This window comes from Dinoponera quadriceps, unplaced genomic scaffold (genome assembly GCF_001313825.1).
Source record: "Dinoponera quadriceps isolate SergipeBrazil2010 unplaced genomic scaffold, ASM131382v1 scaffold587, whole genome shotgun sequence".
Classification (NCBI taxonomy): Eukaryota; Metazoa; Arthropoda; class Insecta; order Hymenoptera; family Formicidae; genus Dinoponera; species Dinoponera quadriceps.
This window is the reverse complement of record NW_014554777.1, coordinates 384,145-412,096: the sequence shown is the minus strand read 5'-3', so window position 1 is coordinate 412,096 and position 27,952 is coordinate 384,145. Positions and strand designations below refer to the sequence as shown.

At 36.6% G+C, this 27,952-nt stretch overlaps 3 protein-coding genes across 10 annotated transcripts in view; 1 reads left to right on the top strand and 2 right to left on the bottom strand.

The window, feature by feature from the left end:
• Positions 1-9,052, bottom strand: part of LOC106741750 (protein lap4) — a 35,876-nt gene extending 26,824 nt beyond the window's left edge. For 7 of the 8 annotated variants that reach the window (XR_001374208.1, XR_001374209.1, XM_014614033.1 and 4 more), the window contains exons 1-5: positions 8,506-9,052; positions 7,956-8,073; positions 506-584; positions 265-354; positions 39-159 (exon numbers count right to left, since the gene is read on the bottom strand). Coding sequence is in view for 6 of the 8 variants with exons in the window: in XM_014614033.1 (XP_014469519.1) it covers positions 39-159; positions 265-354; positions 506-584; positions 7,956-8,073; positions 8,506-8,667 (570 nt within the window). In the remaining 2 variants the exon portion in view is untranslated. The remainder of the gene's footprint in view (positions 1-38; positions 160-264; positions 355-505; positions 585-7,955; positions 8,074-8,505) is intronic. The other variant, XM_014614039.1, reaches the window with a different exon arrangement.
• Positions 9,053-10,387: 1,335 nt separating this feature from the next.
• On the top strand, positions 10,388-17,804 carry LOC106741774 (protein RER1). The gene is made up of 6 exons (XM_014614081.1): positions 10,388-10,534; positions 11,855-11,938; positions 12,240-12,344; positions 12,431-12,527; positions 12,727-12,944; positions 13,185-17,804. The coding sequence occupies exons 2-6, from the start codon at positions 11,864-11,866 to the stop codon at positions 13,275-13,277; spliced, it is 588 nt and encodes a 195-aa protein (XP_014469567.1). The 5' UTR covers positions 10,388-10,534; positions 11,855-11,863; the 3' UTR covers positions 13,278-17,804.
• Positions 17,805-18,031: 227 nt separating this feature from the next.
• The window catches only part of LOC106741770 (diuretic hormone receptor), a 39,134-nt gene continuing 29,213 nt past the window's right edge, over positions 18,032-27,952 (bottom strand). Inside the window, exons 4-11 of the mRNA XM_014614076.1 lie at positions 27,806-27,899; positions 24,781-24,874; positions 24,554-24,634; positions 23,287-23,363; positions 22,287-22,406; positions 21,315-21,500; positions 20,242-20,396; positions 18,032-19,326 (exon numbers count right to left, since the gene is read on the bottom strand). Coding sequence (XP_014469562.1) covers positions 19,182-19,326; positions 20,242-20,396; positions 21,315-21,500; positions 22,287-22,406; positions 23,287-23,363; positions 24,554-24,634; positions 24,781-24,874; positions 27,806-27,899 — 952 coding nt within the window. The 3' untranslated portion in view covers positions 18,032-19,181. The remainder of the gene's footprint in view (positions 19,327-20,241; positions 20,397-21,314; positions 21,501-22,286; positions 22,407-23,286; positions 23,364-24,553; positions 24,635-24,780; positions 24,875-27,805; positions 27,900-27,952) is intronic.

Here is a 27,952-nt window from a genome sequence, read left to right as displayed (position 1 = left end):
GAGAATTTTTATCATAAAACTATAGTCGCAGCACTTACCAATTCCTCAATTTCATTATCACCGAGATCCAGCCGCACGAGTTTGAAAAGTTGGGAGAGCGATTCAGGCAAGGATTTGAGCAAATTCTCTCTTAATTCCAGTGACTGCAACGCTTCCAAGCTAAAAACCAGGGAACAATACGTTCGTGACAATTTATAAAACAACGAGATACCTCCGCGCGGTATCAGCGATCTTGCAATTTTTGTAAGTGTATTTTTATATTACCTTCCAAAATCAGGCGGCAAGTTTGTTAAGGACATATCGTTAAGTCCAAGCACAGTTAGATTTCTTAACTGTACGAATCCCGCTGGAAGCCTGGAACAACGACAAGATCAAAGTTCATCTCACGTCGGATCGTGCCGAAGCGACGAGATCGATAACGCGTCGGAGAGAAACATCGCAACGTGAACAAAGTGAATCGATATTTCGCTTGAAAATAGAGCGGAGATAAGAATAATTAAGTAACCTTGGAATAGGATTACTACTGAAGTCCGCCACCTGTAGCGCCCGTAAGTTCTTGATGTTCTCAGGAATGTCCGGTATATCTGTAAAGCGAGATAAGCATCGATTGATTCATACTCTGGTAAGTGCGTGAACGACACGATTTCCGATACAGCTCGAGACAGATAGGTGAAAAAAGAACGAACGTAAGTAGGCGTGACATATTTTGATCATTCGTTATAAACGAGAGACGGAAATTATTTATTTTTACGGAGTTATTTATCCAATAATTTATTTATTGAATAAGATTATTTATCTTTCTTATTTTTACGGAATACATGGCTAAAGAACAGAGTGTTAGCTCTCAAAAATACCTCGAAATACGCGGACTCCAGTATAATTCTTAGAAGATTTCCCTACGTGTAGCTTGCTCTCCCAATTTCAATCATATTCAACATATTCCGTTATGCGAACACATAAGAGGAGACTATACGACCTGTTGCGTTTCGCTTTATGAACGTTCAAATAGAGAGAGAGAGAGAGAGAGAGAGAGAAAAAGAGAAAGAGAAAGAGAGAGGCTCCGTCATACGTGCGAGCCAAACGCATCGCGACACTGACGAGAGGAAATTATGTACAACAAAGCGTGATTCCGCCAGAAAAAATCCACCGCGACAGGTTCCCTCAGCCGTTGACTCTTTTATCGCGCGAAGGCATATTAACCGTTATGAAATAACGTCTCAACCTAGAGTTCGAAATCGAGAATATTTTATCTCTAATTCCTCTCAAGAAGATAAATTGCGAGTTAATTCAAGAAGTTGAATTACGAGAAATCAAAATAATCAAGAACGATTACGAGGTTATTACAATATAATTACGATAAGTGAACAATTTAAAATGAAGACAAACGATAATAGATCGGCCGTACAACGATACGCCTCTACAAAACCGACTTGCTGAAATAAATATTATCAAAATGCTTAATTGGGAAAAAACAAATTGAAAGGAGAGACTCGCGAAAAGGTCGATTTTGTTCCCGCTTTGTTATTTGCTCTGGACACAACCGGTTACAATTGAAACCGGCACCAAATAAAAGCTTATGAAACGCTGAAAAAGAATATATAAGTTTCAAAATCTGTTCTCGAAAATCAGTTATAAAGAATTTGGCAGTCGATTATTATGGCGCCGGTCCCTAAATAAGCAAACACAGTAGCTGATGATTGTGTGATATGACGCGCGTGTGAATTTAGGTTCGGGTTTCGATACAATAACGTAGATAGCGTAGATTTTTAAATCTATTTCCATTCGGAATTAATAATCTTATTAATATATTCTTTGGAATTGATTTTTAGAAACAAGACAAATGCGGACAGATTTGAAACTTCTCTATATTCATCTTCAGCGTTTCATAAGTTTTCATTTGGTACTGATTTCAATTGTGCCCACACAAAGTGCGAAAACAGCCGCAAGTCCTTCTTCAAAATTAATAAAAAGTCCCTGACATTTCAACCTGTAAATTCGACATTTCGTCAGAATGGATCAAGCAAAGTGGGGAAAAAAGGTTGCGCCGAGTGTGTGGGTTTGCGATGAACCTTCATTGAATATTTTGCTGTGAGGGACAGAGAGAGAGAGAGAGAGAGAGAGAGAGAGAGAGAGAGAGAGAGAGAGAGAGAGGAGGGGTCGATTCCATAGACAAAGAATACATGGGTGAATGGAGATGCGACGGTTCACAGACAGCCACGGGTGCATATCACACCCTTTTTCCAACCGAGCACCATCAATTTTCAGAAACCACCGCGGTATCATGGCTAGCTCGGTGGTAGCCTCTTTTGATGCAACCGCAATAAACATTATAAATAGCACGAAACGTCCACCCTCGGCCTTTGTAATTTACCTCAGAGCGAAGGAGGTGAGCGGAAAAGCAATGCGCTCGATTGCGTGTTTGCGTGGCGCGAGTCGAGGGAATCGGCGTAAAAGGACGATAACGATAAGAAGGAAAGAAGATAAAGAAAAGGAAGAGAGAGCTAGCCGCGATTCATATCCAAATCATTAAAGGGCAATAGTAAAGCCTTCGCCAACTCTTTGAAAGCGTATCTCTTCTTTTTTTCTTCTTCTTGATAAGGGATATATAGAAAAAAAGTTTCTTTGGATGTAGTATATGTGCTTGTTTGACATGGGTTTGTTTAATATAAACAACATAATTTAAAATATCATTTATAATTAAATATTATTTTGTTCGAATGAAAATGTATCATTAGAGTAAATCATATTGTTTGATAAAAGGAAGAAACGGTATTATTTAAAAGAAATATTTTGTTTTCAACCAATAAAAAAGAATTTACTTCGCTATATATTAAACATTGTTCCACAGAAACAAAGACTTTCTTCGATACTTTCTGATACAGTGATACTTCTTTCAAATAATTTATTGCCAGTGACCACCATTGTAATGTTTGGATGAAAATACAAAAAAAATATGTTATTTGACGTGAAGATATTTATTGTTTGGGAAACCGGACAATCCTGTTTGTTGCATCAAACATTTGTTCGTTGGCTCTATTCAAATTCATTTCAATTAAGGAAATTTTATTAAATCCAAAGAAATCTTTTTCTCTACGTAAGAACAGCCCGAGCTGATGTTCCAAAGGCCATTCACAGGTCGTATTGAGAGAGGGCTGATGTTATAAGATCGAATACATCCTCCGATCTCGGAGGACTCCGCAAACTAAACTAGCACACGTGCCGCCTAAGCAAGTACGACTTCAAAAAAATATGCAGTTCACTAACGAACTCTGAGAGGGCGTATTTGCACCTTGGATCCCTATCGACCCTCTGACGAGTCGAGTAACTTGAGAACTGCCGAACAATATCGAGCGGACCACGTGTCCGTGACGTTCTTTGAATTTCAAAGCGGCTCTTCGACTCTCGGAACATCCTCTGAAACGCGAACGGCCTTGAACTTTTCAATGGGAAATTACGCCCAATTGCTATGAGCAAAAATGACGTAATCCCCACGAGGAAGCTGTGAATAGAGGTAAACATAGATTATGACGAAACAGAGGGAGAGGGGGAGAGAGAGATGTACGAGGAGGAGGAAGAGATACGGAGGAAGATTAAAAGACGAGCGATTCAAGTGTGCGACGAGCACACGCAACGGCCGTCTCTCAATCGAATGAGACAGCCTCCGCTCGATTTGAAACCTGCCGTAGCCGCGTGCGATCCGCTTATTTTTCACGCGTCTGAGAGCGAACGGTTTTCGCCGGGCGTTCGCGCTCCGTCCTGTTGCGTGTTGCATCGCGACCGCTGCTATTATTTTCGCTTTTACGACCGCGCGATGAGTCAGAGTGCGCGGATATTGTTTTGTAAACGGGACCCAAATACGTAACGCATCCTAATGCATAATTGATCGTAAATACCCGCCTGTCGATAGCGTAGTGTGTTCCGCGTGACGTGACGCCAACGGGCGATACGACAGTCGGATCATCACCGAGGAAGTGCGTGTCGCGACAGGAATTCCACGCCGCGCGGTGACACGCCGATTTTCGAAGTTACGACCGATCGTAGAAAGGTGTGCTCATCTGTCGCCACACAACACGAACATGTCATATGTGCCTTGATATATTTTTGTATTATTGTTATTAGTTATTAAAATATAATTTGTCCCTAAGCAGATTCGGCTCAAGCATAGTTCGATGTAAACACGCGGAAAAAACAATTGCTTCGGTATAACCGAATTTTCCGTTGCCTGCGGACCAGAAACGAAAACTTCGTTGTAACGCTGTGGTCATTCAGAAAAAGGTTGCAACGCCTTTGTTTTACAAGTTTCGAAACGCATTCCGTGTCCAATAGGAGAATTGTTTTTTTTTTAGTAACTCTTAGGAGATACCTCTTCCTTTTGGATACGAGACGTGTTGCGAAGCTCGTTGGAAAAAAATGATGCGATCTTTTTGTGACTGATCGTGTAGACTGAGAGAACAAATATGTAAAAAATAAAAAATATTTATCCAGTGGGTACCAATAACATATTTACTTATATTAGTATACATGTTTTTACACTAAGAAAATATATTTCTCAAATGAGGAAATATACACAGAGAAAAAGATTTCTTTAGATTTAATAAAATTTGTTTTCTGGAATGAAGTAAATAAACGAATGTTTGGTTCAACAAACAGAAATTGGAATTGGTTTCTCAAACAATAAATATCTTTATGTCAAATAACATATATTTTTTTGTATTTTTAACTAAACATTATAATGGTTGTTACAAATAATAAATTATCTGAAAGAATTAATACTATGTTGAAAAAATATTAAAGAACTTTTTTATTTCAGTGGAAAATATTTAATAAACAATAACAAAATTTTTTAATTGAAAACTAAATATATATTTACTTAAAATAATATTATTTTTTTTATCAAACAATATGATTTCTTTAGTGAAACAAATAATTTTTTCATTCAAAATATTTAAAATTATATTAGATCATGTTGTTTATATTAAACAAATCCAAGTTGAATAAACATATATACTAAATCTAAAGAAACCTTTTTCTCTATGTACATTTTCTTAATTCCGTAGCTTTTCGTGAATACAATTGTTCATTCTATTAAAATAGAAGAATTTAGATTTAAATAAATATGTTATTGATGGTAACCGTCGAATAAATATTACTTACTTTTTCAATACTTTTTCTCTCAGTGTAGGAATAGAAAGATTCCTGTGAGAGGTTCCTACTCAGTCAGTTATCTCAACCGAGTTTTAACGTAGCTGTATATTTTCAGTCACGGTAACAAACAGATATCATTTCTTGTCACCGAATTCTCATCTGGTCCCTCTTCAGAAACTGAGTTGTTTTCCCGTGGACAATTTACTAGAGTTTCTTACGGCTTTTCTCTTTACGTATCTATACGTAAGATTGAAAATTATACAAGTAATCCTAATTATAATGACAAGACATATATGACGTTTGACGCGACACACGTTGAAACGCGGATCTTAATATTTCATCTCGCGCTCGCTAGAAAATACGAAGGTGTCTCAAACGATTCTCAAATCCATCGGATATTTTCCGTTGCATCAGACGACAGTCATTTTGGGAATGTTTCCTTTGTCCCAACTATCGGAAAAGTCTCCGGGCGATCTCTGCTCGTATAATGTTTTTTTCATCGTCTCATCTAACTCTACATTTACCCGCTTAAGTACTAAAACGCGTCTGAGAATGACCCTGTATAACAATCGTGCACACAGCAACGATTTAATATGTTCAATCTAGTCAATTATTTTCCTTGCGATAAGAGACTAATTGAGATTGATACGAGACGGACGGTCGAGAGAAAATCGTTCGGTTTCGGATTCCGGCAGATCCCGCCGCGCGCGCGTGCGAGTTGTACTGTTTATAAAACAAGATTATGCATAGCGATACTACGACGATATCACGGATAAAAAAACGTTAAAGCGAGAGCGGGCGTGTAGTACAATCGGCGTCATATATGCCGTACCGTTCCTTAGACTGGAAACTGCACAATTTTCAGCCTTAAATATCTACACATAAGGCCGAGATTACAATTAGAGCCATTATAACTCTATCGTTATAATTACAGTTACTTGTGCGATTTTCAAGCCTTAGCCTTGATCTACAATCTTGCTCGAAAGATCAAATCGCACTAGTGATTGCCGGCTGAATTGCGATTGCGATTACTTTCAACCAACCAGGGTAAAGCGGTCACCGATTGAGATCAGTGCCTCCCGTTTGGACAATGCTCTATTTTATAATTGTCAATCGCAATCCAATCAGTAATTGTTGGTGTGATTTGGCCTTTAGACAGTATAAAGCAAATTGGCCAATCGCAGTCCTTCATTAGAATAATCGATCGTACAGTTGGCCAATTTACTTACTGCTCGCGTCTTAAAGCAAGGTTGTGGACCAAGGCTCATGGATTATGTATGAGACTGAAAATCGTTATAATTTTCCGTTTAAGGAACAGCGGAGTATACATAACGCCGACCGCACTCATCGTAACATCGCGTTACTCTCGTTTTATCTCTCACGATGAAAAACGAAAACACCGGTTACTTGGTGTGCGTTACATCGAGCATATTCACAGTAATAATGTAACGACACGTAACGACTGCATGATCGACCGTGCCGGCGCTGTCAATAAGCTGGTTTTCTCGGCCAGCCAATCATCGACGGAACTAATCTAATATGAAAATCTTTATTTAGAGCCCGCCGTTGAGGGTTCATCCGTGACGTATTCGTCGTGCATGAACACGCCGTGCGGATTTTAAATCTTCCTTTATCACGAGAGAGAGAGAGAGAAAGAGAGAGAGAGAGAGACTCGTCGTGCAATTCGTCGCGCCGCGTTGCACACGCTGCAAAATAAGAGAAGACACGTTTTTACGATCAATCGACATGAACCTTGAGATACTTTGGAACCTTGAGGTTAATCCCGCGAGAAACCGAGCAATTATCCGGCACGATTAAAAGTCACTCTTTCAAACGCGATAATCAGATCTAATTTTTCCTCTCTTTTTCTCTCTCTCTCTGTTATCGCGATTGGCCAGCACTCTCGGTTCTCCTGTCACGGCCACAATGTGCATGCACAATTTGACATTTCTGTACGCTCGGCGTGACCCAAAAACTTTCACTCGCCGAGTTTCAGGTACAATGAGCGCGCGCGCAACGGCAAATTCTCCTGATTCCGGAGTCACTCGCTCCCGGACTCTTCTTAACAAATGAGTAGCAACGTTGCAACAGGTAGGACGGGAAAAGGAAAAACGATACGCCGCGGAAATATTTATGATCGACGCCAGTGACAGGCGGGGCGGCTCGGAGCGGCTCGGCTCGTCTCGGCTCGGCGTGGCGCGGCAGCCGCAGCGCGCGATGACGCGCTATGGTGGAAGCTACGACGGGCAGGAAGCGAAAGAAGATGCACCGTTATACGGGGATCTCGTCGACGTTCGCCAACAGTCGCCGTGTCGAATTTTAAGTGACGCGACATTTTCACCTCGGGCAGATCCGCGTTCTCTCGCGAGGATAACCGTGGATAATCCATCTTTATTATGCATTCCCGACCGTTTCTTCTTTTTTTCCCCTCCCCATCGCTAGATCGTCCTTTTGCGTTACTACGCGAGTCTCGCAAGCCTTGCTCGCTCGCTTTGGCGAGCCGGCGACCGCCGACGCGACCGTGACGCGCGTCAGGACGAGTTCTGAAATACCGTGCACAAAAGAGCAACACGACAATGAACGGGAAGGACAGTAACGGGGCGTGAGAACTCGTTCGCCAGCCCGTCCCAGTGAGATTAATTACGATTAATTGCTCAAATTCCTGGGCGACGTTCACGCATCGACGCGCACGGTCGCGTCGCCGACGCGTGCAAATGAAACCGCGAGAGCGCACGCTGGCGGCGATGCGGCGCGGGACAATAAACTAATTGCGCTAAACTGAAAACAACACACAGGTTCGCTCTCCTCACCATTCCTGGACACATCCAATTCCACGAGATTCTCGAAGTTCTGGATGTCCGGCGGCAGACGATTTATCTCATTGTCGCTGAGGCCGAGCTTTCGTAGTCTCTGAAGTCGGAAGAAATTCTGAAACGAACACGAGAACGCGGTATTGATGAGGGCTCGTAATATGTACTAGTTGAGCACGAAGCAAAAATGATGTGCATGCATATATTTATATATATATATATATATATATGTATATATGTGTATATAAATGTGTATACGTATATATGTGCGTGGGTGCGTGCGTACGTAGGTGTGGATGCGTGGTAAAGACAGATACACGGAGATTTCTTTCAAATTACGCCTCGTGCGTGTTACGTTCTAGTACGAGCGTATCGCGATAAGATTACGTTCTGGATACAATGGTACGAGGGAGTAAGAGAGGAAGAGAAAGAAAGACTCGGAGGAGCGAGAGAGAGAGAGAGAGAGGGAGACAGACGGAGACAGGATCGCGGTGAGACAGGCAGAGAGGAGTAAAGTCGCTACCGCCGAGAACAATGATATACCGCTTACTTTCGGCAAATCGCGAATGTGATTCGCGTCCAGCAGAAGCTCCTCCAAACTCCGTGAGTATCGTAGGATATCATCAGGGACGCACGGCAGAGAGCAATGACGCTTGTCAACGTATTCCACCTGCCTGTTACATCCCTTAAAAATCGGAATGCAGCGGAACATGGTACACTATTCACTGTCGATCACGTTGAGGCAGCACCAAACATAATTATCCCGCGGATCAGACGGACGCACGCGCTACTATTTGCACATACTTCCAGCCGAGACGAAAGAACGCACGCTTTCACGCCCTACTCGGCTTTAAACGCGTTCTCGGCCTATGCTTCGAGATCTGACGTCATCACGTCGACGAACCACCGATCACGTTGCTCGCGTTGCTCGAAAGCTACGCGAATAAACCACGAGCGAGCACGACACGTACGGGACTACGCATCGCTCCGATCGCGCCGCGTACTTACCGAGCGCGTAGATCTCGGAGCGTTTTCATCGAAGGGACGAACACGCCAACGCAAGAAACGGCAAGAGACGCGACCGTACTACTTGCAGAGCGAAGACACGCCTGGCCCGACGTTGAGTCACGCTACGACCGCTTTCCTCGATGGAAACGGTGGCGCCCCTCTGGTAGACACCTGGGTACTAGTGATAGCCAATCCGCTTGAGCGCAGCTAACAACTGCCTGGCGTCATCTGAAGCTTTTTTCTTTTTAAGAAAACCTGTTTCAGTTAGACCCGTTATGATCACACCCGTTTTTTTAGATCTATTGCACGGATGACAGCTGCGTTTGGTTTTGCAAATCGGAAACATTGGATTGCTCTTGAGATTATCATGAGATACTATCTAGTGAAATGATTTTCCTAGAATGTCCAGAGCAAATCGATTTGCGAAACCGAACGCGGCTAATAATACATCTCGCGCTTTTAAACTTCTCTTTGTGCTTCCTGCACTTTTTGCATCTTTTTTGTCTTGAAACTAACTGTTAATCAGTAGAAATTGAGGTCACAAGTCCTCGTCTATAATAAGTGTTCTAAGCCCTAAGCTTCAAAAAATTGATCAATCATAGTCGAATGTGAGAAGAATAATCGACTGTGATTGGTCAGTTTCTTAAGGCTTACGCCTTAAATTCTCATTGTAGACCCCGCTTTAATCGATTCTACCAGCGCGAGTTCTGATTGGCTGCTGTTTTTCTGCTTTTCTGTCAAGATGTGAATTCTTCCTCAAAATTCTCTCTGCTGGGTGATGCTTGTTTCTACCACCATAGTTTAAATCCAATCGACAATTGACTCAACGGAATTGACCAGTCGCATTGGCCAATTAACTGAATCTATCATTGCGATTGGTCAACTCTGTTCTAATCGACTAGATTTAAATCATGATTGTAGAAACGGCCATTATACGAATTTTTTATTCTTCAGTTAAAGCCGACGGCACACGATGCTTGTTTCGTGCTGCATTGCTTACTGGATAAAAATACTGTGTTCTGATTGGTGTATTTTCGAAAATGGATGGTAATATACCAATTAGAACTCAGTATTTCCATCCAGCAAGCAACGCAAGTAACACGAAAGCAAACACCGTGTGCTGTCTTCTGAGCGGCTGGCTTAACACGAGCGAAAAATGGTCTGAATAGATTTCTGTTTCGAGTCAATAACGAGAAATTAAGTTCCTTCCAAACTGACAATGAATTATAAATTTGTTAATAAAATATAATAATATTAAATTAAAGGACTATCGACGCAGAATCGAAATTGTAAATATCGAGGAGACAATCAATCTTTTAACAAAAAAAAATCGAACCGGTCCCTATCATCTCACTAGATTCCGGGATCCAACAGAGAAAGAGAGAGAGAAAGAGAGAGAGAAAACTGGTTCCTATTGCCTGGTAGTAACTGTGACGATCAAAGCGCCTCGTATATGCTGTAGGAATTCTAATCATAGTATGTCATTGATGTTGTGACGTGTTATATTTTTTTAACAAAATACTCGGCGAAGCGTGTACTACGTACGGTAGAAAAGACGGCGAATATCGCAGGTAAATAGTCACATTGAACTTTTTTCGAACGAATTATCCAATTTTATCTTCACCAATAAAAGTTCGAGAAGTTAGGTTAGAGTTAGTGTACAGCTGAGTGTGCTGTGTTGGTTAAGATAAAACGGTCGATGATAACGTTGCTTTTTTTTTGCGAATAATCAGGATTTTCGCCAGAGATAAATGAACTGATCAGACAGCTCTATTTCTCGCAGCTTCTAACGCGAGCTCCTTGTACATGCTATTTTTACGGCCAAATTCGCCGCTGGACTCCTTTAACCGTAACCTTGAATCCACATCGGGTGTGATTGTAATAATTAAATTCTACGAAATATACTGTGCTCAATCTCTCTCGACTGAAACGACGATTATTATCAGTTATAATTAGGAGGCAAAGTAGTAAACACAAACATTGTTTCTGATTATAGGTAAAGATAAATCAGTAGCACTGTTTTTACAATGTGCTTGGAACAGTTGAAATTGTTTTAGTATAGTTCTTAAATGACGATAATTCGTGAGAGAATTCCAATCATTGTAGTATCTGGGTAGTTTATTAAAAGGTTTACAGATTTTTCTCGGAAATATAATAAAAGATCTTGCTAAAGTTTGAGATCTTCGACACATCTATAGATGAATTTTTTTTTTTATAGATAAGAAGAGAAAAATATATGTTATATGACATAAATTTAAATGTATATATGTATATATATATTATATAAATTTCTAAAAATTAATTTACAGAACTTTCTTATACAGAGTGTCTTTGAAAAAGATATTTTGTTTAAGCAAGGTAGTAGAGATAAAAAATCAAGTAAAAAGTATCCTATTAACAGTGTTTGAAATATATTTAAACAGATGTATGTGTGTATATGTGTGTGTGTGAATGTTAAAGAATCTATAAATAGTATTTATATCCATATATCTAGAAATAATGATTTGAAACTTTTGTAAGTTATACAGGTACTAGAGATACGACTCAATATTTATGTTTACACAAACATGAAAATTATTACTACAGGTATATTGTAAGAGAGATATAAATTGCTTTTACAGTAAACTGTACTTTGCATCAGAGAAAATAGCAGTTACATTGAGAATTTGTTGTAGTATTTATTTGATTAAATATATATCTGTTATGTTAACAGAATATTTTTTCTCAATTTCATCTCTAATCTTCCTTAAGAAGATGATCTTTTTTAGACACATTGTGCATAATTGATCTTAGGTATTTCCTGAGCATTTGATTTTAGGTAGTATATGCAAGTATATAGATATACAAATTATCTAATTGATATCGAAAGCACTAAAACTTTCTGCTTGCAGTAAGAAAAAATGATGCAAGATGAAGATTTGGGTGGTCCAGCCAGACGGAATGTTTTTAGTCAGGGGATAACAAGAGTATCACAGGTTAATAAATATATTAATAAATAATCTGTTCAAATTTTAATATTTTATATGATATATACTTGATTTTTTGCTTTACTTGAAACGTAGTATTAAAACTTACGAAAATTTGATCACATTATAAGTTTATGTTTTGACAGAGAATTTGCAGTAGTTTGTCGCAATATAATTGTTGCCACCTATTATTTTATACAATTTGTTTAAACTAGTTGAGTCTAGTAATCAACATATTTATCATTTCTGAATTCTAAGTAAGTTTAAGCTTTGTATTTACGTAATACATGAAATATTTCTCATATTACAGATATATCAAAGATACTTGGATCTATGGACACCGCATATAATATCAAGATGGATATTCGCTTTATTCCTATTAGCTCTTTTTTTTCTACGTATATTTATCTCACAAGTATGACATCTCTTTTCCGATATGGCGATTTTCGTTCTTATTTATGATCATTTTCTAATACTACAGAAACATTTTCACATTCGCAGGGATGGTACGTCGTAACATACGCGTTAGGAATATATCACCTCAATTTATTCATAGCATTCCTCACGCCAAAAATTGATCCTGCTATGGATTTCGATGGTGAGTGCCTTGTCAGATTTGAATTAGAAATTATTAAATTAAAAACCATTATGGATTGAAAGTATATGTAACTTACATAATTAAGTTCTGACGTAATTATTAAATTAAAAACCATTATGGATAAAAGTATATGTAACTTACATAAGTAATGTAATTGGAAAATTTAATGCAATATATTTTGAATGATTGTAAAATATAGATGGAGATGGTCCTGAATTACCGACAAGGTCTAATGAGGAATTTAGACCATTCATCAGGAGATTACCCGAATTCAAATTTTGGTATTCAATGACAAAATCTACGGTTTTTGCCATGATATGCACATTATTTGATTGCTTTAATGTACCGGTATTCTGGCCGATACTCGTACTATATTTCATAATGCTATTCATCATTACAATGAAGCGACAGATAGTGGTAAGAAATTCTTATGTACTTTTATTACTTTTTAAGACACAGTAGTGTTGCTAGAAAACTAAATATATAAATTTTGACGTTGTTTTGGATATGAAAATACAGATAAACAGAAAAAGAAAATGTTAAACAATACGTGTTATAATGTAAATTTTATTTACTGGAATTTCGATAGTCAATTTAATTTTTAATTTATAGCGGAGTTAGATCATTTTGATTAATGCGACTTTCTATTATTTGCAGCATATGATTAAGTACAAATACCTGCCTTTTACTCATGGCAAACCAAAATATCAGAATCATGAAGACACTTCACGGTTGATACCATCGAAATGAATAGAAACGAAGAATACGTTTGACAGTGGAGACACGTATACGTGTAAATTTCAATTTCTTTTAATAAAGAACACAAGAAGATAAAATCCGAAGAAACTCTTAATGCTATGGAAGAGGGAAGACATTGCCTTGTACGAGAAAAGATTAAGGCGTGTTATAACTCGAAATTATGTGTAACACATCGTACATGAACCGAATAATCTTAATATATTTGTATCATAAAACTTGTACAAAGTATTGTTAGTTCTTATATTAAAAGAAAAAGATAAACTATATAGACACATAGTAACAATATTGAATAGTACACAGCTGTCAATGTAGCATGGTGAATCTGTCAGGTCAGTGTGAGAAACTCGTATACACATAAGAATCCGTTAATATAACCACAGATTCGTTTCGTAACTCTAGATGATATGATTTCCTGACGTATACATTCCACACGATTTGCTTACGTCTTTAAAATAAGTGGCTGCTCTCTCGAGCGTCATCTAAATTCAATCCATATTTCTCATAGCCTTAGACGAAAGGCATTGAAACACAGCAGCATATCCCACCGTCCGTGAATCTGTCTTAATTTGTTAATGTCGTATATCGTCTCAAACAAAAGAAGTCGTGAAATGTCAAATATAAGACCAATCCTTGACACTGTGTGTGAATTGCATGAGTTATCTAAACATTTTTTATAAACACTGGGAAACTTGCTAAAGCCTAAGATTATCAGCACTACATCTACATTATCTATATATACATATATAGTATATCGCAGGTATATCACAAATATGCACGTGTAATAGGGTGAGGCATGTCATCGATTGAACATATTTCTGAACGTATTTTTCTGTTAATATATACTTATAAAACTATAGAAATCTTGAACGTTCTATAATAAACTTGAAACTTAAATTATCGTCACAAAATCGTCACCATGCTGTGTGGTCTGTTTATTTTTACCATCTGAAATATCTCCATTGTTTTTGAGAATGAAATAAAACGTTTCACAAGTGGAATATTAGTCAGAAAGGATACATTCTATGATTGGTAGAACACCTTCAAAATCATGGAAAGAAGTCATCACAATCATATATATTATGTCAATTATGTATAATACATATACTTTCTTGAAAAAAACGAATAATTCCGCCTTAAAACATTTTATTCTATTCTTAAAAGCAATTGAGACGTTATAAGTGGTAAAGATAAACGAATCTTCTTGTATATTGCTTAATTAGTCGCAATCTTGATTATAAATATCGTGAGACAAGATCGAGTTTCAACCGAATAAGTATGATATGGTCATTACGTAATTTTTCAAATATACACGTCTATGGAAAGAGTATTGATCTCTCATCGGAAATATATATTTCCTTCAAAACTTAGCAACTTTGACTTAAAGCATTTTTTGTTTACAACAGATATATAAAAAGGAATTAATGTGTCACACTTTACGTGTCTCACCCTGCATGTATAGATAATGATAGCGACTTGATGCATGATGTACATAGCTGGTATTCTATTCAGAAGATTTACTTCGATATTAATATTAAGACCAGATTTATACACGGTATTTTTGGTATCAATACTGATATTGATACAAACAAGATTTATCGAAAAGTAACGATTCCCTATTTCCATATGCGATCCTGATAGTTTTAGTGTTATTGAAACGGTTTACTTTTGTATTATTATTAATTGTATTGAGTTAATTAATTACAGTTGTCCACATCATTTAAAAAGAAAACTAGTACAGCTTGGTTGCTATTTGAACATCTTTTTGCTATTAATATTGAGAAGACTCATGTTTTTATAAATACTTTTACAGTTTCCAATATTATTAATTAATATAGAATTTAAAAATATACAGAATATAGGATTGGGGAATGTAATCCGTTACTTGTAACGTTATTGTTACAAGTTATTTTTTTGCAACAATTTGGTAATGATGGTTATTTAATAATGGTTATTTTTTTTTTTAATTAATAACAGTAACGATAACGAATATAACAGTTATTTTTATCTTTACTTCGCATACAGAATACATGTGCATGGAATGAGCAGAAGCGAGAATCCACTCGTAAAATCCCAAAATAAAAAGTCTTTGAAATTTGGTGCAAAAGTAACGAGAATTTCGTAACGATTCGTTACTTCTTGAATAACAATAACGATAACGATTTATTTTCCGAAAATAACTTTCCACATTCTGACAGAACATCATTCTTGTGTAAAAGGAAAGATAAAAGAACATTTCGGAAGATCTTAATTATTGAACTGATATTGTAGTGCATTTCGCGTCTTCAATCGGTCACTTTTTGTATTCGATGGATATCACACGAAAAGATGTGTTCAGCCTACTTAATTTGTTATTTGACGTACACAGAGACGTCGCAATAGTATAATTATAATAGAAATTTACATTTATTTAGCAATTTCTTACTAAACATTATATACGATACATTGCATGAGAAGTTCTATTCATTAAAAGTAATAATTTAACCTTGGAATACTGGTCATCATTTTTATTAAAATACAATGTGTACAGAACGACGCGTATGTTTTCAAAAGCGTATTAACCACTTGAGAAATGCTTTCTTTTGTTCTGTGTGTCGTATCTGATATATGATATTGTTAAGACTGTATTACTGAGAGTTAATTAACGCAAATTATTCAGAGTAAATTAACTCGTCTAAAATTAAATGATACATTCGCGTCATGAGTCATATAATATCCGTTAATATAACATCTCGCTAAGGTGGAACTTCAAATCAATATTTTATGCGATGTTCTCTTGCAAATCAAAGAGAAATTATGCGATTAAGCGACCGGATAAGATCAAAATCATTATTGTCATTTGTGTTTCTAATTTAATACGCTTTTGTAATATTCATACTTGGCGCCTACATTTCTTACGATCTTAATATTCTAGGGTTAAAAATAGGAGATCAAGTAACTGTATTTTACAAAGACGCGCGACGAATTCGCTCTATAATATTACACATTCGACGTTACGTGGCAAATAATGATGCTCAGAAAATTAAGATTTGTACGAGGATAATTTTGGTACGATTTTTATAATCGAGCACGAAGCGGTCCGGTTTGTTTGATTGTACATAGTAGAATACATCCGCGAAGTGATACTTATTGAAACGACGATTGCACAGGTCACGATCGTTTTCGTATACACATGTAAAATGTATAACTAAGAACTAGATAATGAGGAACTTTCATTTCCGATAAAATGGTGTCGATAATTTTATATATATTAACATTCAATATTACACTGTCCAAAGATATGTAGCGAAGCGTATAGCGAAATATAGCTATACGAACGGTAAGCTTTACGTTTTAACATTTTTTATGTGTATGCGATTATATGTATATGCATATGAATACGTATGAATATATATGTGTTTGTGTACGTGTGAATATGTATATCTGGCGAAGCACGTAAAGTGTAACGGGCACACATGCAACAAACACATACATGTACGCATACTTTTAGTAAATATTTTAGTAAATATTTTATGAAGCTTTGCCAAAATTTGTATGTTGGCTTATTCTATATTTTACTGTATAAAAAAATATCTATTTGTTTAAACTCGTGCAAAGAGAAAATAAAATTCTTAATGATCAGGTACAGTTGTTTGCGTACTTTGTATTTGACGGTAACTACGTAACACACATATGTATATATATGGTCTCCCTTTCTTATAAACGTTACAATAAAATCGTTGATTGTATTATCATTGAATGACGGTAGTTGCAGAAACATTATATTTTTTATATACAAAACAAGGAATATCTTGTTTCTTTGTATTTTTGTTCCTTTTGTACGTATCTTTCATTTTAATAAGTATAATTTATACCGTTGTTTTCCTTATCATAGAATGTTTTTCAAGTTTATAGACGTACAGAATGAGAAATGCTTCATTTGCGATATTTTTCTTTGTACAGTTATATTTGCATTTTTATCGGAAAACATTACCAAAAATTCTATTCATTCCTATGCGCGACATATAAAATTTATTATTTGCTTGGGAAGAATTTCTTCCTCCTTGATAAATGTCTTTGTTACTCGTATACATTTTCGTATACTTTCGTAAACTTTCGTTTACAAAGTAAGGAAATAACGGATATTGATGAAAACATTAGAAACAATAGAATTACCGCCCGAACAGCATATGATATCTCATGGACGTCTTTAGAACATCGGGATATCCTGAGGATATTCTCAGGATGTCTCTAAGGGATCTGGGCTATCTGGGCGACTAATACATGTTGTTGCGTAAATTGATCAAATTTGTTAAGGTGTTAAAAATATTTTGAATTTTATAAATTAAAAAAATCTTAACTTCTTGTGAATTTAACTGTTTAAAAATGTTTGTACTTGATTAAAATATTTGATGCTAATAAAACAAATAAATGATATAGATACTAATAAACGAAAAATAAATTTGTAAGTTAATTAAACTTATTACCATCATAAGAACTTAAAAAATGGAAGAATTAATCTAGTTAATTAATTTATATTGTACGAATATTAAATTTTTTATATAATTTTACCAAATTTAAAGAATTCTTTCTCTCTCTTTCCCTCTCTCTCTCTCCCTCTCTCTCTCTCTCTCTCTCTCTCTCTCTTCTCTCTAAGTTAAGAATGTAAAATATATACAACAAGACTCATAACTATTATCGATATATATGTAACTTTATACATATATAGATATCTTATATTTTAAACAATAAAATGTATAATTGCGATATGTATATTACTGTACATATGTACATGTGAGAAACAGTGATAAATATGTTGTTAGAATTGTTATAAATCAGTGTAATAAATAGACAATGTCGTTTATATTGCGGTTTACGGATAACGCTTGCATTATCAATTATTTGATTATTCTTAAACGCCAATTATTCCGTTTGTAAACGCCGTTTGAAAATTTCTCTATGACAATCAATGGTATCACGATGATTTGTCAGTAAATTTCAATAATAGCATAAACATTACGGTACTTATCAGATTAAACTGATAATCAACGTCCTATTATAGAATTTAATGCTGATCATTGAGATAATGCCGATTATTGAACATTAATCATTGTAGGTGCGCTATATCACATATTATACTGTTTTCAACAGTTTTCCTTAATATACAATGTTCCCTTCTCATCGGCGATTTTGGTCTCCTGTTGTCGGGAATGTTACTTAACATTCGCAATGGGGAAGAAAATCCGCAATTCGATCAAAAAAGTTATCTCTGATGTCGTCTTTGTACAAGAATCTCAGGCATGATCCCGATAATTATGTAGCGTCAAGATTCAATGATCGCTTGTAATTAATTAATTAATCTCGGAGAGTGAGAATGGCAGGGAGAGTCTCAAACCGCGGGTCACTGCGCTAACTTTTGCTGTACGAGTTACGAATGCTATTACGTTGTAAAGCTTCGTAAAACTCGACAAAGCGGGCAATTATATGTTACCAAGTTAAACCAATTAGGTAATTAAACTGAGATTAGCCAAAATACAATTAAATTATGTCAAACTGAGCTTTAGATCAAAATTGCGTCAAGAACCAGTTTATTTTCGAGAGATTTAGATAGGATTTCCCTAATTCCTTTTGTCAACGAACTTCTGCTCGGGGCTTTGCGCGATTTCAATCGACTTTTCCAGAGCGACGATTTTAAATTATTACACGACAATTCCTATATAAATAAATGAGTAGTTTGATCTAAAAAAGTTTAGTTTTTCAGTACTGAAAATATCTTCGGGAAAAACTCTTATATTGAGGTGCCAAAGTTATCGGAATCTCCTCGAAAACGCGGTTGATCGGTGAAGTAATCCGCGACGATGCACCAACGACAAGACTAGTCAGTCCCTCGTCGTAACTCCTCTCGCGCAATTCCTGTCCTCACTCATTAAGGTCCTCCGAGATGGCTTTCTTCGATTTATCGAGAAACGTCGTGGTAGAATTCGGACCGATCACCGTCGTAGTGGTTGTTTCGCTCACTGTGGATTCTCGTTTACGATACGGAATTGATGGTTGGCAATACAGCCTATGATTGATCAAAACAAACACGTCGTTGTTGGGAAAAATTAGATGAATGTTTTAAACGATTCTCCAGTCTTATTACTTTTGCGACATGTTCCACCCTCTCCCTCGATTTCTCACGCTCTTTCTCTTTATGTACAAGCGTGTAGAGATTAATCCTCGATATATGTATCATGAAAATCTATTAAATTCAATCTCTTGATTTTTATTTTATCTTGAAGTTTATTTTTTAATAATTTGAACTGTGTGTGTGTGTGTGTGTGTGTGTCGTGTGAGTGTGATTTATAAAGATTTGATTTTTCATAACCTTTATCCTTCCTTAAAAATGTTTCAAAAAATAAAGAGAAAATATACACAGCCAAAAATTTGGTGTTAATGGTCGACTGAAATTTTATGTTATTCAAATACGACAAATATGTTAAAAAGTACACAAATATAATGTTTAATTAACATATTCGCCTTGTCAACGTATTTTACACATATAGGTTTACATAGGCAGGACCATTAACATTTTATACCTTTTTAATACATATTTATGTACTTCTTAATATGTTCACCGTGTTAAAGTAACGCAAGTTTCTAACACAAAATTTTTCATTGCGTAGTTTCTTTTTAATATAATAAATTAGCCCTTTAATAGCACGATGATACATCGAGGGTGAAACATGAAATGGCTAAATTCGCGTAATACTCTTCCAAATTATTTTCACGGAACGATTGAACCGTCCCAGCTATTTTTCCGTTAGTTATCGCTTCGAAGACCTAAGACAGGACTAGGAGTAAGGATTTGAGCGTCTCGCGAATAGAAATGACAGAACATTACGCGGGAATATTAGTGCCTGTCGACTCGCGTCATCCTTAATAGCTTACATTTATCTGGAAATTATTTCCGTCATGACGCACGTGAAAGCAGAAGTACCTTATGCTCTCCGTTCTCGAGCGGGGCGACCAATTGTTGTAATACCTCCGGCCAGTGCCGAGATTTCGCGCGGTGCTCCATCGCATGAAATGATGCTTCAGCGCGTTCTGCACCTCCGTGTTGAGGAAACAGTAGAACAACGCCACGAAAAATCCCTGAAAGAAGAGAACGAGAAAGAATTATGTGTCGATGTTTCGTCGGAATGAAAATTCTTATTTCGAGTACCCATTCCGCGTGAAAAGAACTTTCGTCCCTTCCGTATTTTTCGATTAACAGTTCATGCGTGATTCTGCCTCAAATAATATCCGCCGAACAACACAAGAATTGAATTAACATTGAAGCAAACTTCAAATGTGGAAAGGAATGACAAGTGAGAGCAATAATTTCGATCAAAGCGTCTCGCGGGTGAGCGTGCAATTTCAAACGATTTTTTTAAGAACTCAACGCGCCGCTTGTTTATAACAACGGGTTTGTTTACGATCTATCCAAGATTCGCGCATTTGCATATAAATATATTGAACATGAACTGGATCAATAACGCGACGAGGAATTTTATTCATTTTTTTAGGTAGCGCGAGAAAAGGAAACTCGCCGACGGGAGACCGGTCACAAAAAATATCGGATTAAATTTTGCAAAACTGAATAAACTTTCTAACATCGCAAGAACTGTATTTGTATTTTTACGGTGCACATTGTGTGCATAAAACATGACGCGTGGCAACAGAAGAGGCGATGTGTATACAAACACTGTGTGTATACAAAACATCGAAGAGAGAGAGAGAGAGCGAGAGAGAGAGCGAGAGAGAGAAAGAGAGAGCCATGTATTGACCGAAACGTCGATGTCGATTCATTTATTACGTAATGTTAATTGTTCGCTTTACGATATATAATAATAATAATTTTCTCTTTCTTTAATAATATACATAAAACTTTATATTAATTATATATAATTTTATATAATGGTTGCACGCTGATAATTGCGACGGAGTTTAATTAAATTAGACAGGACTTAATCAGGTTCCTTAATTAAAAAAAAAGAAGAGAGAGAAAATTAAGCTTCATCTCGGACAAACCTGGGAGGAAAGTAATACCGCGCGTGCATGAGAAAATGCATTCGCGACTTGTCCCTCGGTAGGTCCCGCTATAACCAGCACGTATGTTACTCCTAGCAGCGGTATTAATACCAAGAGAGCTTTACTGGCTTTGCGATATTGCTGAGTCTCCACGTTGTTAGCCGACCATAGTTTTGTTATCAGCACCTACACGCGAAAAGAAGGAAGAGAAAGAAGATTAATTCGATCGTCGGCGAAACTTTCTATCGCGGGGCACGATAACGCCTGAAATAGCATGCGTATTTTAAGTAGTGCTATCAGCACTAGAAACGGAGATACTTTTACCGAAACTCGCGAGTACTTATCTAGGCACCCAGATATTTGGCACTGAAACAATTTTTTCTTAACAGAATCATGTTTTTCCCTCGCATGAAATATATTTCCCTTGCCAATCCACGTAAAAAGATACATCGGGATATGGTCAACGAAAAGAGGATACATTGAGATATTTATAGAACATATACATTATGCATACATATTATGCATATTATGTATATCGTATACATATGTATATGCGTGTGTGCACATTTATACATGTTTAATATACATATATTTAAAATTTTAACTAAATATGTACATACATATGCATATTTAATATACATACATTTAACATATATATTTATAAAAATATACGGATATTTCATATTTTATTTTGACATATTCCGATATATGAAAACTAAATCTTTCCCAGTAAAACAACTTTTTACTGGTCTCGCCCACTGCACGTTTATGCGTGAAGTAAATTGAAGAGTGAATAAAAAGTGAAATAATAATAATGATAAGGAGTATTCGAGCAATTTGAAAAATCTCCGGGAGTAATATCCGAAAGAAACTTGGCTGCTCAGGTAGCACCCGAGAGATTATCTGACGGTCAGAGCTAACATCGCTAACTTTAAGATCGATTTTAGAAGGCGGGAATCTCTACACACTCACCCACATGATCATGAAGAGGAATATGACGTTCACCGCTAAAACTACTATAGCGGTGGCTTGATAAAACCAGTCGTACGGGTGCGGGATCATCCAGGGACAGTGTCTCCAGAGCGCCACTTCCTGCCGGTGTTTACGATCGTGTCTATAATTACAGCTCAGTCATGCAATATCGATATGGGAGTTTGCGGGTAGGGATGAAATCGAGGCGCGTACAACAATATATAGGAGTTATAAACGCCGCGACGTCCGCTAAATAAAACAATATTCGATCCGACGCGCGACGGTCCCGACACCGATATTACTGCACTTTGCGTTTTCACCGACAACGGAATATTCTCCACCCGCAATACTTTCCTCGCGGTGTACACACGGCTGTGTACCGCGGCTGTTTTTTGTGCTCGTTGCACATCTATTTATTTGGTGTTCTAATTTTACATTTCGGTCCGGGCGAATCCGAAAGAAACGGTTCAAAGAGTCCGGTTTACCGAGCGCTCCTTTATGCTGAAACAGCGACGAGTTTAATGAGTTTCCAGCGGTCCTCGCACAATCGATGGACTATTTTCGCGTCTCCCGAAACCGCCCGAAGGGCGAGGGGGAGGGAGAAGATCCAATAAAGAGCTTTTTTTATGAGATAGTAATAAAGACCGAACGACTCCGCGTCAAACATCCGTAACGTACACGTCTCGCGCGAGACGATGTGTATCGACGTGGAACCCGTTCCCGCACATACGGAAACACATTCCGGACGTGTTCACCGCCACGTGGGTGTCACATGTACACTCCACTCTGCGTGTGTGTGTGTATGTGTCTCATCTCTATCACGTTCTTGGACGTGGCGTTAACAGGCGAACGTGGCTGAAATTTTGATCGGCACTTTCAGTGTCATCGGCGTTAACGGGCCCGACGTCGCTGTCGGGAAATGAAAGATTTCTCGCAGAACGAAACGGAAATTCGCTGTCGGATCCGCGTCCGAGACGCGGCTTTCGTTTTATATTCATACCTGCTTGGCCTGATTCATGATGTTCTGATCTAGAGACTTGGCGATTCCCCACACGCCTATTACGAGTACAGGTATACCTGCATTTATATTTGTTTATTTATTTATTTATCTCAACATTCTAAATCATCGGACAGAGTGATTTTTTTTATCTATCCCGCATGAGCACTGTGAACATCTATATGTTATACACAGGATAAGGCGATTTCGATGAGATAAAGCGGGAAATCTTTAGCTGTACGTGCTCAAAGCTCCGTCTGGAACAGCGAACTCTTAATCTAAGAAGATATTAAGAATTTAATTCAAAAGGATACGGAGAAAAGCATTCCTTCAGTTTTACGTCTTTCGTTTTTAGGATTAAGCAACTCTCGTTAATTGTTAATTGCTAAGGAGGGAGTTGCTGAGATATTTTTACCGGAAGAATACGTTTTTTCCATCTTATATGTTTCTTTATTAAGGTAGTTGGCCTGTCAAAATATTTTCTTGGGAATCCTTTTAAGTTTTAGTTGTAGACTGGTGGAAATATTGTCTATACGTCTGTAAAATTAGAAAATGATCGACTATTTGGATATTAAGATATTCACAATTAAAGGTGACACTTTTTATATTCTTTTAAATTAAAGTCTTATTTTTAACCTTCTATTTTTAATTTCTTCTAAAATATATTTAGGATTTCAATGAAAAATTACTGTGATATTATACTAATAGACATTACATTTTTAGAATTATTGTTTTGAAAATGTAGCCATAGCAAATTTATAATTTATCGTATTATCTGCGATGTGTGTGTATGTACATATACGCATATTTGAATATTTATACACTACTTTCTATTATGTGCACCTCTGTTAGCTCAACTGACGTATAAATAAAGCAAGAAAATCAGAAAAATAAAAGATAAATAACATCTCTTTGTTGTTGGTAATATTGTGTGTATATTTCCTTAATTTCATTCAAAATTAACGTTTATTACTTAGATATAATTAAATAAAATTATAGGAAAATATTTTATTATTTTATAAAAATATTTTTAGTATTTCATTAAGATATTTTTCTCCGATAAATAATAAACTTATTACTTGGGAATCTTTTAATATCGCTATTGGAAAATCCGGTACCCTACGGACTAACTATTTTAAATGAAATTCTATAACTTCCCCTGCTTTACTCATTCCTTTCGCCAAATCCTGTCGTGCGATCAGCAATTAACCGAATTATCCGCAAAGTGCGAAAGTGGTCGTTAATTTTAATACGACAAACACACACTCACCCCAACCGATCACCAAGCAGAGCCTCAGCTTGATGTTGTCGCCTGTGAACGTTTTCACGACCAACAGGTACAGATATAGGCCTGTGAGCAGCAAATGACGTCAGTGCAAACAGATGTACGGTCAATCCTCAAACTTATATTAACGGAAACGGACCTTATATTTCTTGCGCACGTGCCGGACGTAAAAGAGAGACGTCACGTGCGAAATTCGCGAAATGAATACTCACCCTCGACGAACATCCAGAAAAAGTTTGTCAGCTGGAAGTAATGAAGAAGGGAGAAGAGCGTCACGCAAGTCGGGATATCCACTTGCATGGACACCTACAGAAAAACCATGTAAAAGTCACGTGAAAATAAAACAAATGAACTACTAATGAAGATTATAATCAACTGGCGAAATTTTCATACACAGAAAAAAAATGTTAGATTCGAGTAAATAATTATACCAATACTCCTCAGCAAATTTTTATTTAGATTATGTAAATTTTCCGTGGATCAAATAAATATTTCATTTGGTTAACTTACTTGGAAAATCTTTTACTTGGATCAAGCAATATTTAGTTGAACAAATAAAAATTTGTTAAGGAATATTAAAGTAATTATTTACTTGAATCTAGAACTTTCTGTTTACAGTGAAACGTTATTGTGTCGTCAATAGTAAAGTGTCAGAAACGAAGCCTCGCGCATCTTACGTTCTACACGATTTCTTTCATGTCGGTCACGAATATTCCGCGAGATTAACAGCGCTTAATTAAGCCTAATTAAGCGTGATTAATTAATCATGAAGTGAGATGAAAAACGTTCCAGAATCTATTGACAATTACCGAGGTCGTTTCGACTGTTCAGGCGTGAAGGCCATCGGCGAGGATCGTTTGTCGTTGGCGGAATAAACGTATATCGCGCTATTCAGAAGCATAATCAACGCAATTAATTTTCTGTGGGTGTCTGTTAAGTTGCCTCAAGGACTATCTCGGCAGTGGGGAGAGATGAAAACGCATTATAGATCCTGTGCATCCTACGGTCGGGTATAATGTGGATAACTACGATATTTGTCAGTGACACGCGCGGCAAATTGACCTGACAGGTGGAAAAGCTTTTTACCATTTTGCTTTTGTTTCCCTCCCTTCCTTTCTCTACTCTTCCCTCCTCTCCTTCCCTCTTGTCTCTCTCTCTCTCTCTTTCTCTCTCTCTCTCTCTCTTTCTCTCTCTCCTTCTCCATCTATCTCTCTTTCGCTCTTTAGTATTCATTAATAAAGAATAACACGTTATTCGCGCTCTTCTTCTCTCTCTCCTCTCTCTCTCTCTCTCTCTCTCTCTCGCTCACTCACTCTAACTCCTCATGGCAAACTAATTTTAGCAGTCAGAGTGTAATGGAATTAATATTACAGCGTGATGTATCGTAAACGACGCTTCATTAAATTTCAAGTAATTTTGCGCAAAGCGTGGTGCATAATATACTGAAATGGTTAATAATGCAGATTCAAATCGGAAGAAAGAAATTTTAAAGACAAAGTCGATGTATCATTTATATCGGTGTTCAATAAGCATCCAGTTATCTGATTGTGCACAGGTCGTCCAATTAATATTCACTACGGGTGAACGGAGATACGCGGAGAAATGAGATTACGACCGTTGCTTTAACAACAAAATGCAGTTAGCGATATATTAAAACGCGCGTGTAAATATCTACGACGTTAACTGTTTTAATGTAGCGTATATCATATTTTAGATTTATATTTAAAATATTACATGCGACAAATTACGATTATTATATGAAAAATTCGAAAAATACATCGGTTGGGTATGGTTTGTTAATGTGACATAACGAAAGTTAATTGAAACTGAAATAAAATTTCTCTCTCAATTCTTTTGTATGAATGAAAATTAATTTTCGTACAGCAAATATTATATATACATATTAAAAAAATTTGCTTTTATGTGCATTTGATTTTCCTTTTTAGTATCCTGATTTTTCTTCTACATGACAATGACGTATAACATTAATTCGTACGAAATTCACAATATAAAAATGTTATTATCTAACGTGGCATGATGCATTTTTACCAATTTTATTGTAAGAGAGATTTTTAAAATTAAGGTAGTATATTTTGTTGTTGCGAGGATATTATATTTTATTGGTGATATTATCGGTATTTCCTTCCCCCGCGTTTGGCAATATAACGGAAATTAAAATTGTTTATGCGCTATACAAAAGTAACCTAACGAATTGTGAATATATATATTTCATATGTACATTTTAAACTCTTTGGCCAACGTTTTTTTCTATTTTTGAAAGGAAAAATAAAAGAGAGGAAAAATAATCAGACAATTACTTAATACTTTCGCTGCCAATCCCGCGCCCCCGCGTGATATGGTGTCAATGCTACAGAGAAACTCACGCGCCAGCGCGGGGTGCGGGTTGATGTATCAGTAGCCCAATCACGCGTTCGGCGGGACACTAACCATCAACACATCCCCACGTGACCGGCAGCTAATGTGTCAAGTAAATATTATTTGAATGTGTGTAGCACAGTATTCCAGATAAAAAATTATATGAAATTATATATGTTGATTCTCTTGATGATCTTAATGACTTAAACTTTCTCTTCATTGCAAATAAGTCTGCTGTGAAAAAATAATAGCTTGCACGAATCTTGAACCAAACTTAAGTCGTGTCTATCCGGTATTATCGGGTATTATCATCCTTTCGATAACAAATGACCGATACTATAAAATTACTAAATATTATTAGTTATGTATAAAATACAATCATAATTATATAATTATATTTTAGTAATTATATTTTAATAATTCAATTCATAATAATAATTTATGATATTTTAATAATTATAACTCTATAATATTATAATTTCATTTGTGTGTGAAAAATCGGATGTACGACTAATGAAGAGCTAATAAAACGAAGAAAAAGAAACATATATACGTCTCAATACAATATCTTTGAAAATTCAACCATCGTTTTAAATTTTCATACGACCGACGGAAATTTATGCGGCAGTCAATATGTTTGCACAACGCACCAGTTATTCACGGATATTTTGCAGACTCGTGGAACTTGTATTTACTAAGAAACGGCGTATTGCCATTCTCGACAATAGCTGCGATATAATGTGTGTACGCAAGATGTGTAGCTATTAGGTTGTTCTGGTACGAAGTACGAAAACGTCAATATTGAACTGATATCTTATATAACAGAGTTCGAATACTTCCACACGCGGTATATTCACTCACCTGCATCACAGTGGTTAACATCCACGTCAGGTCAGCCAGAATGTATGTGAACATCAGATTCGTATGTATGTTGTTCCTAAGGCACCGTAACTCCCTGAGAAAAAAAATCTCCCAGCGTAACGAATCACAGAATTCCTTTCTTGCTCG

Coding starts and splice junctions, on each gene's coding strand:
- LOC106741774 (XM_014614081.1), top strand. CDS start 11,864: ATGATGCAAGATGAAGATTTGGGTGGTCCAGCCAGACGGAATGTTTTT. Junction 12,345..12,430: donor TACGTATATTTATCTCACAA/GTATGACATCTC, acceptor TCACATTCGCAG/GGATGGTACGTCGTAACATA. Junction 12,528..12,726: donor TCCTGCTATGGATTTCGATG/GTGAGTGCCTTG, acceptor TGTAAAATATAG/ATGGAGATGGTCCTGAATTA.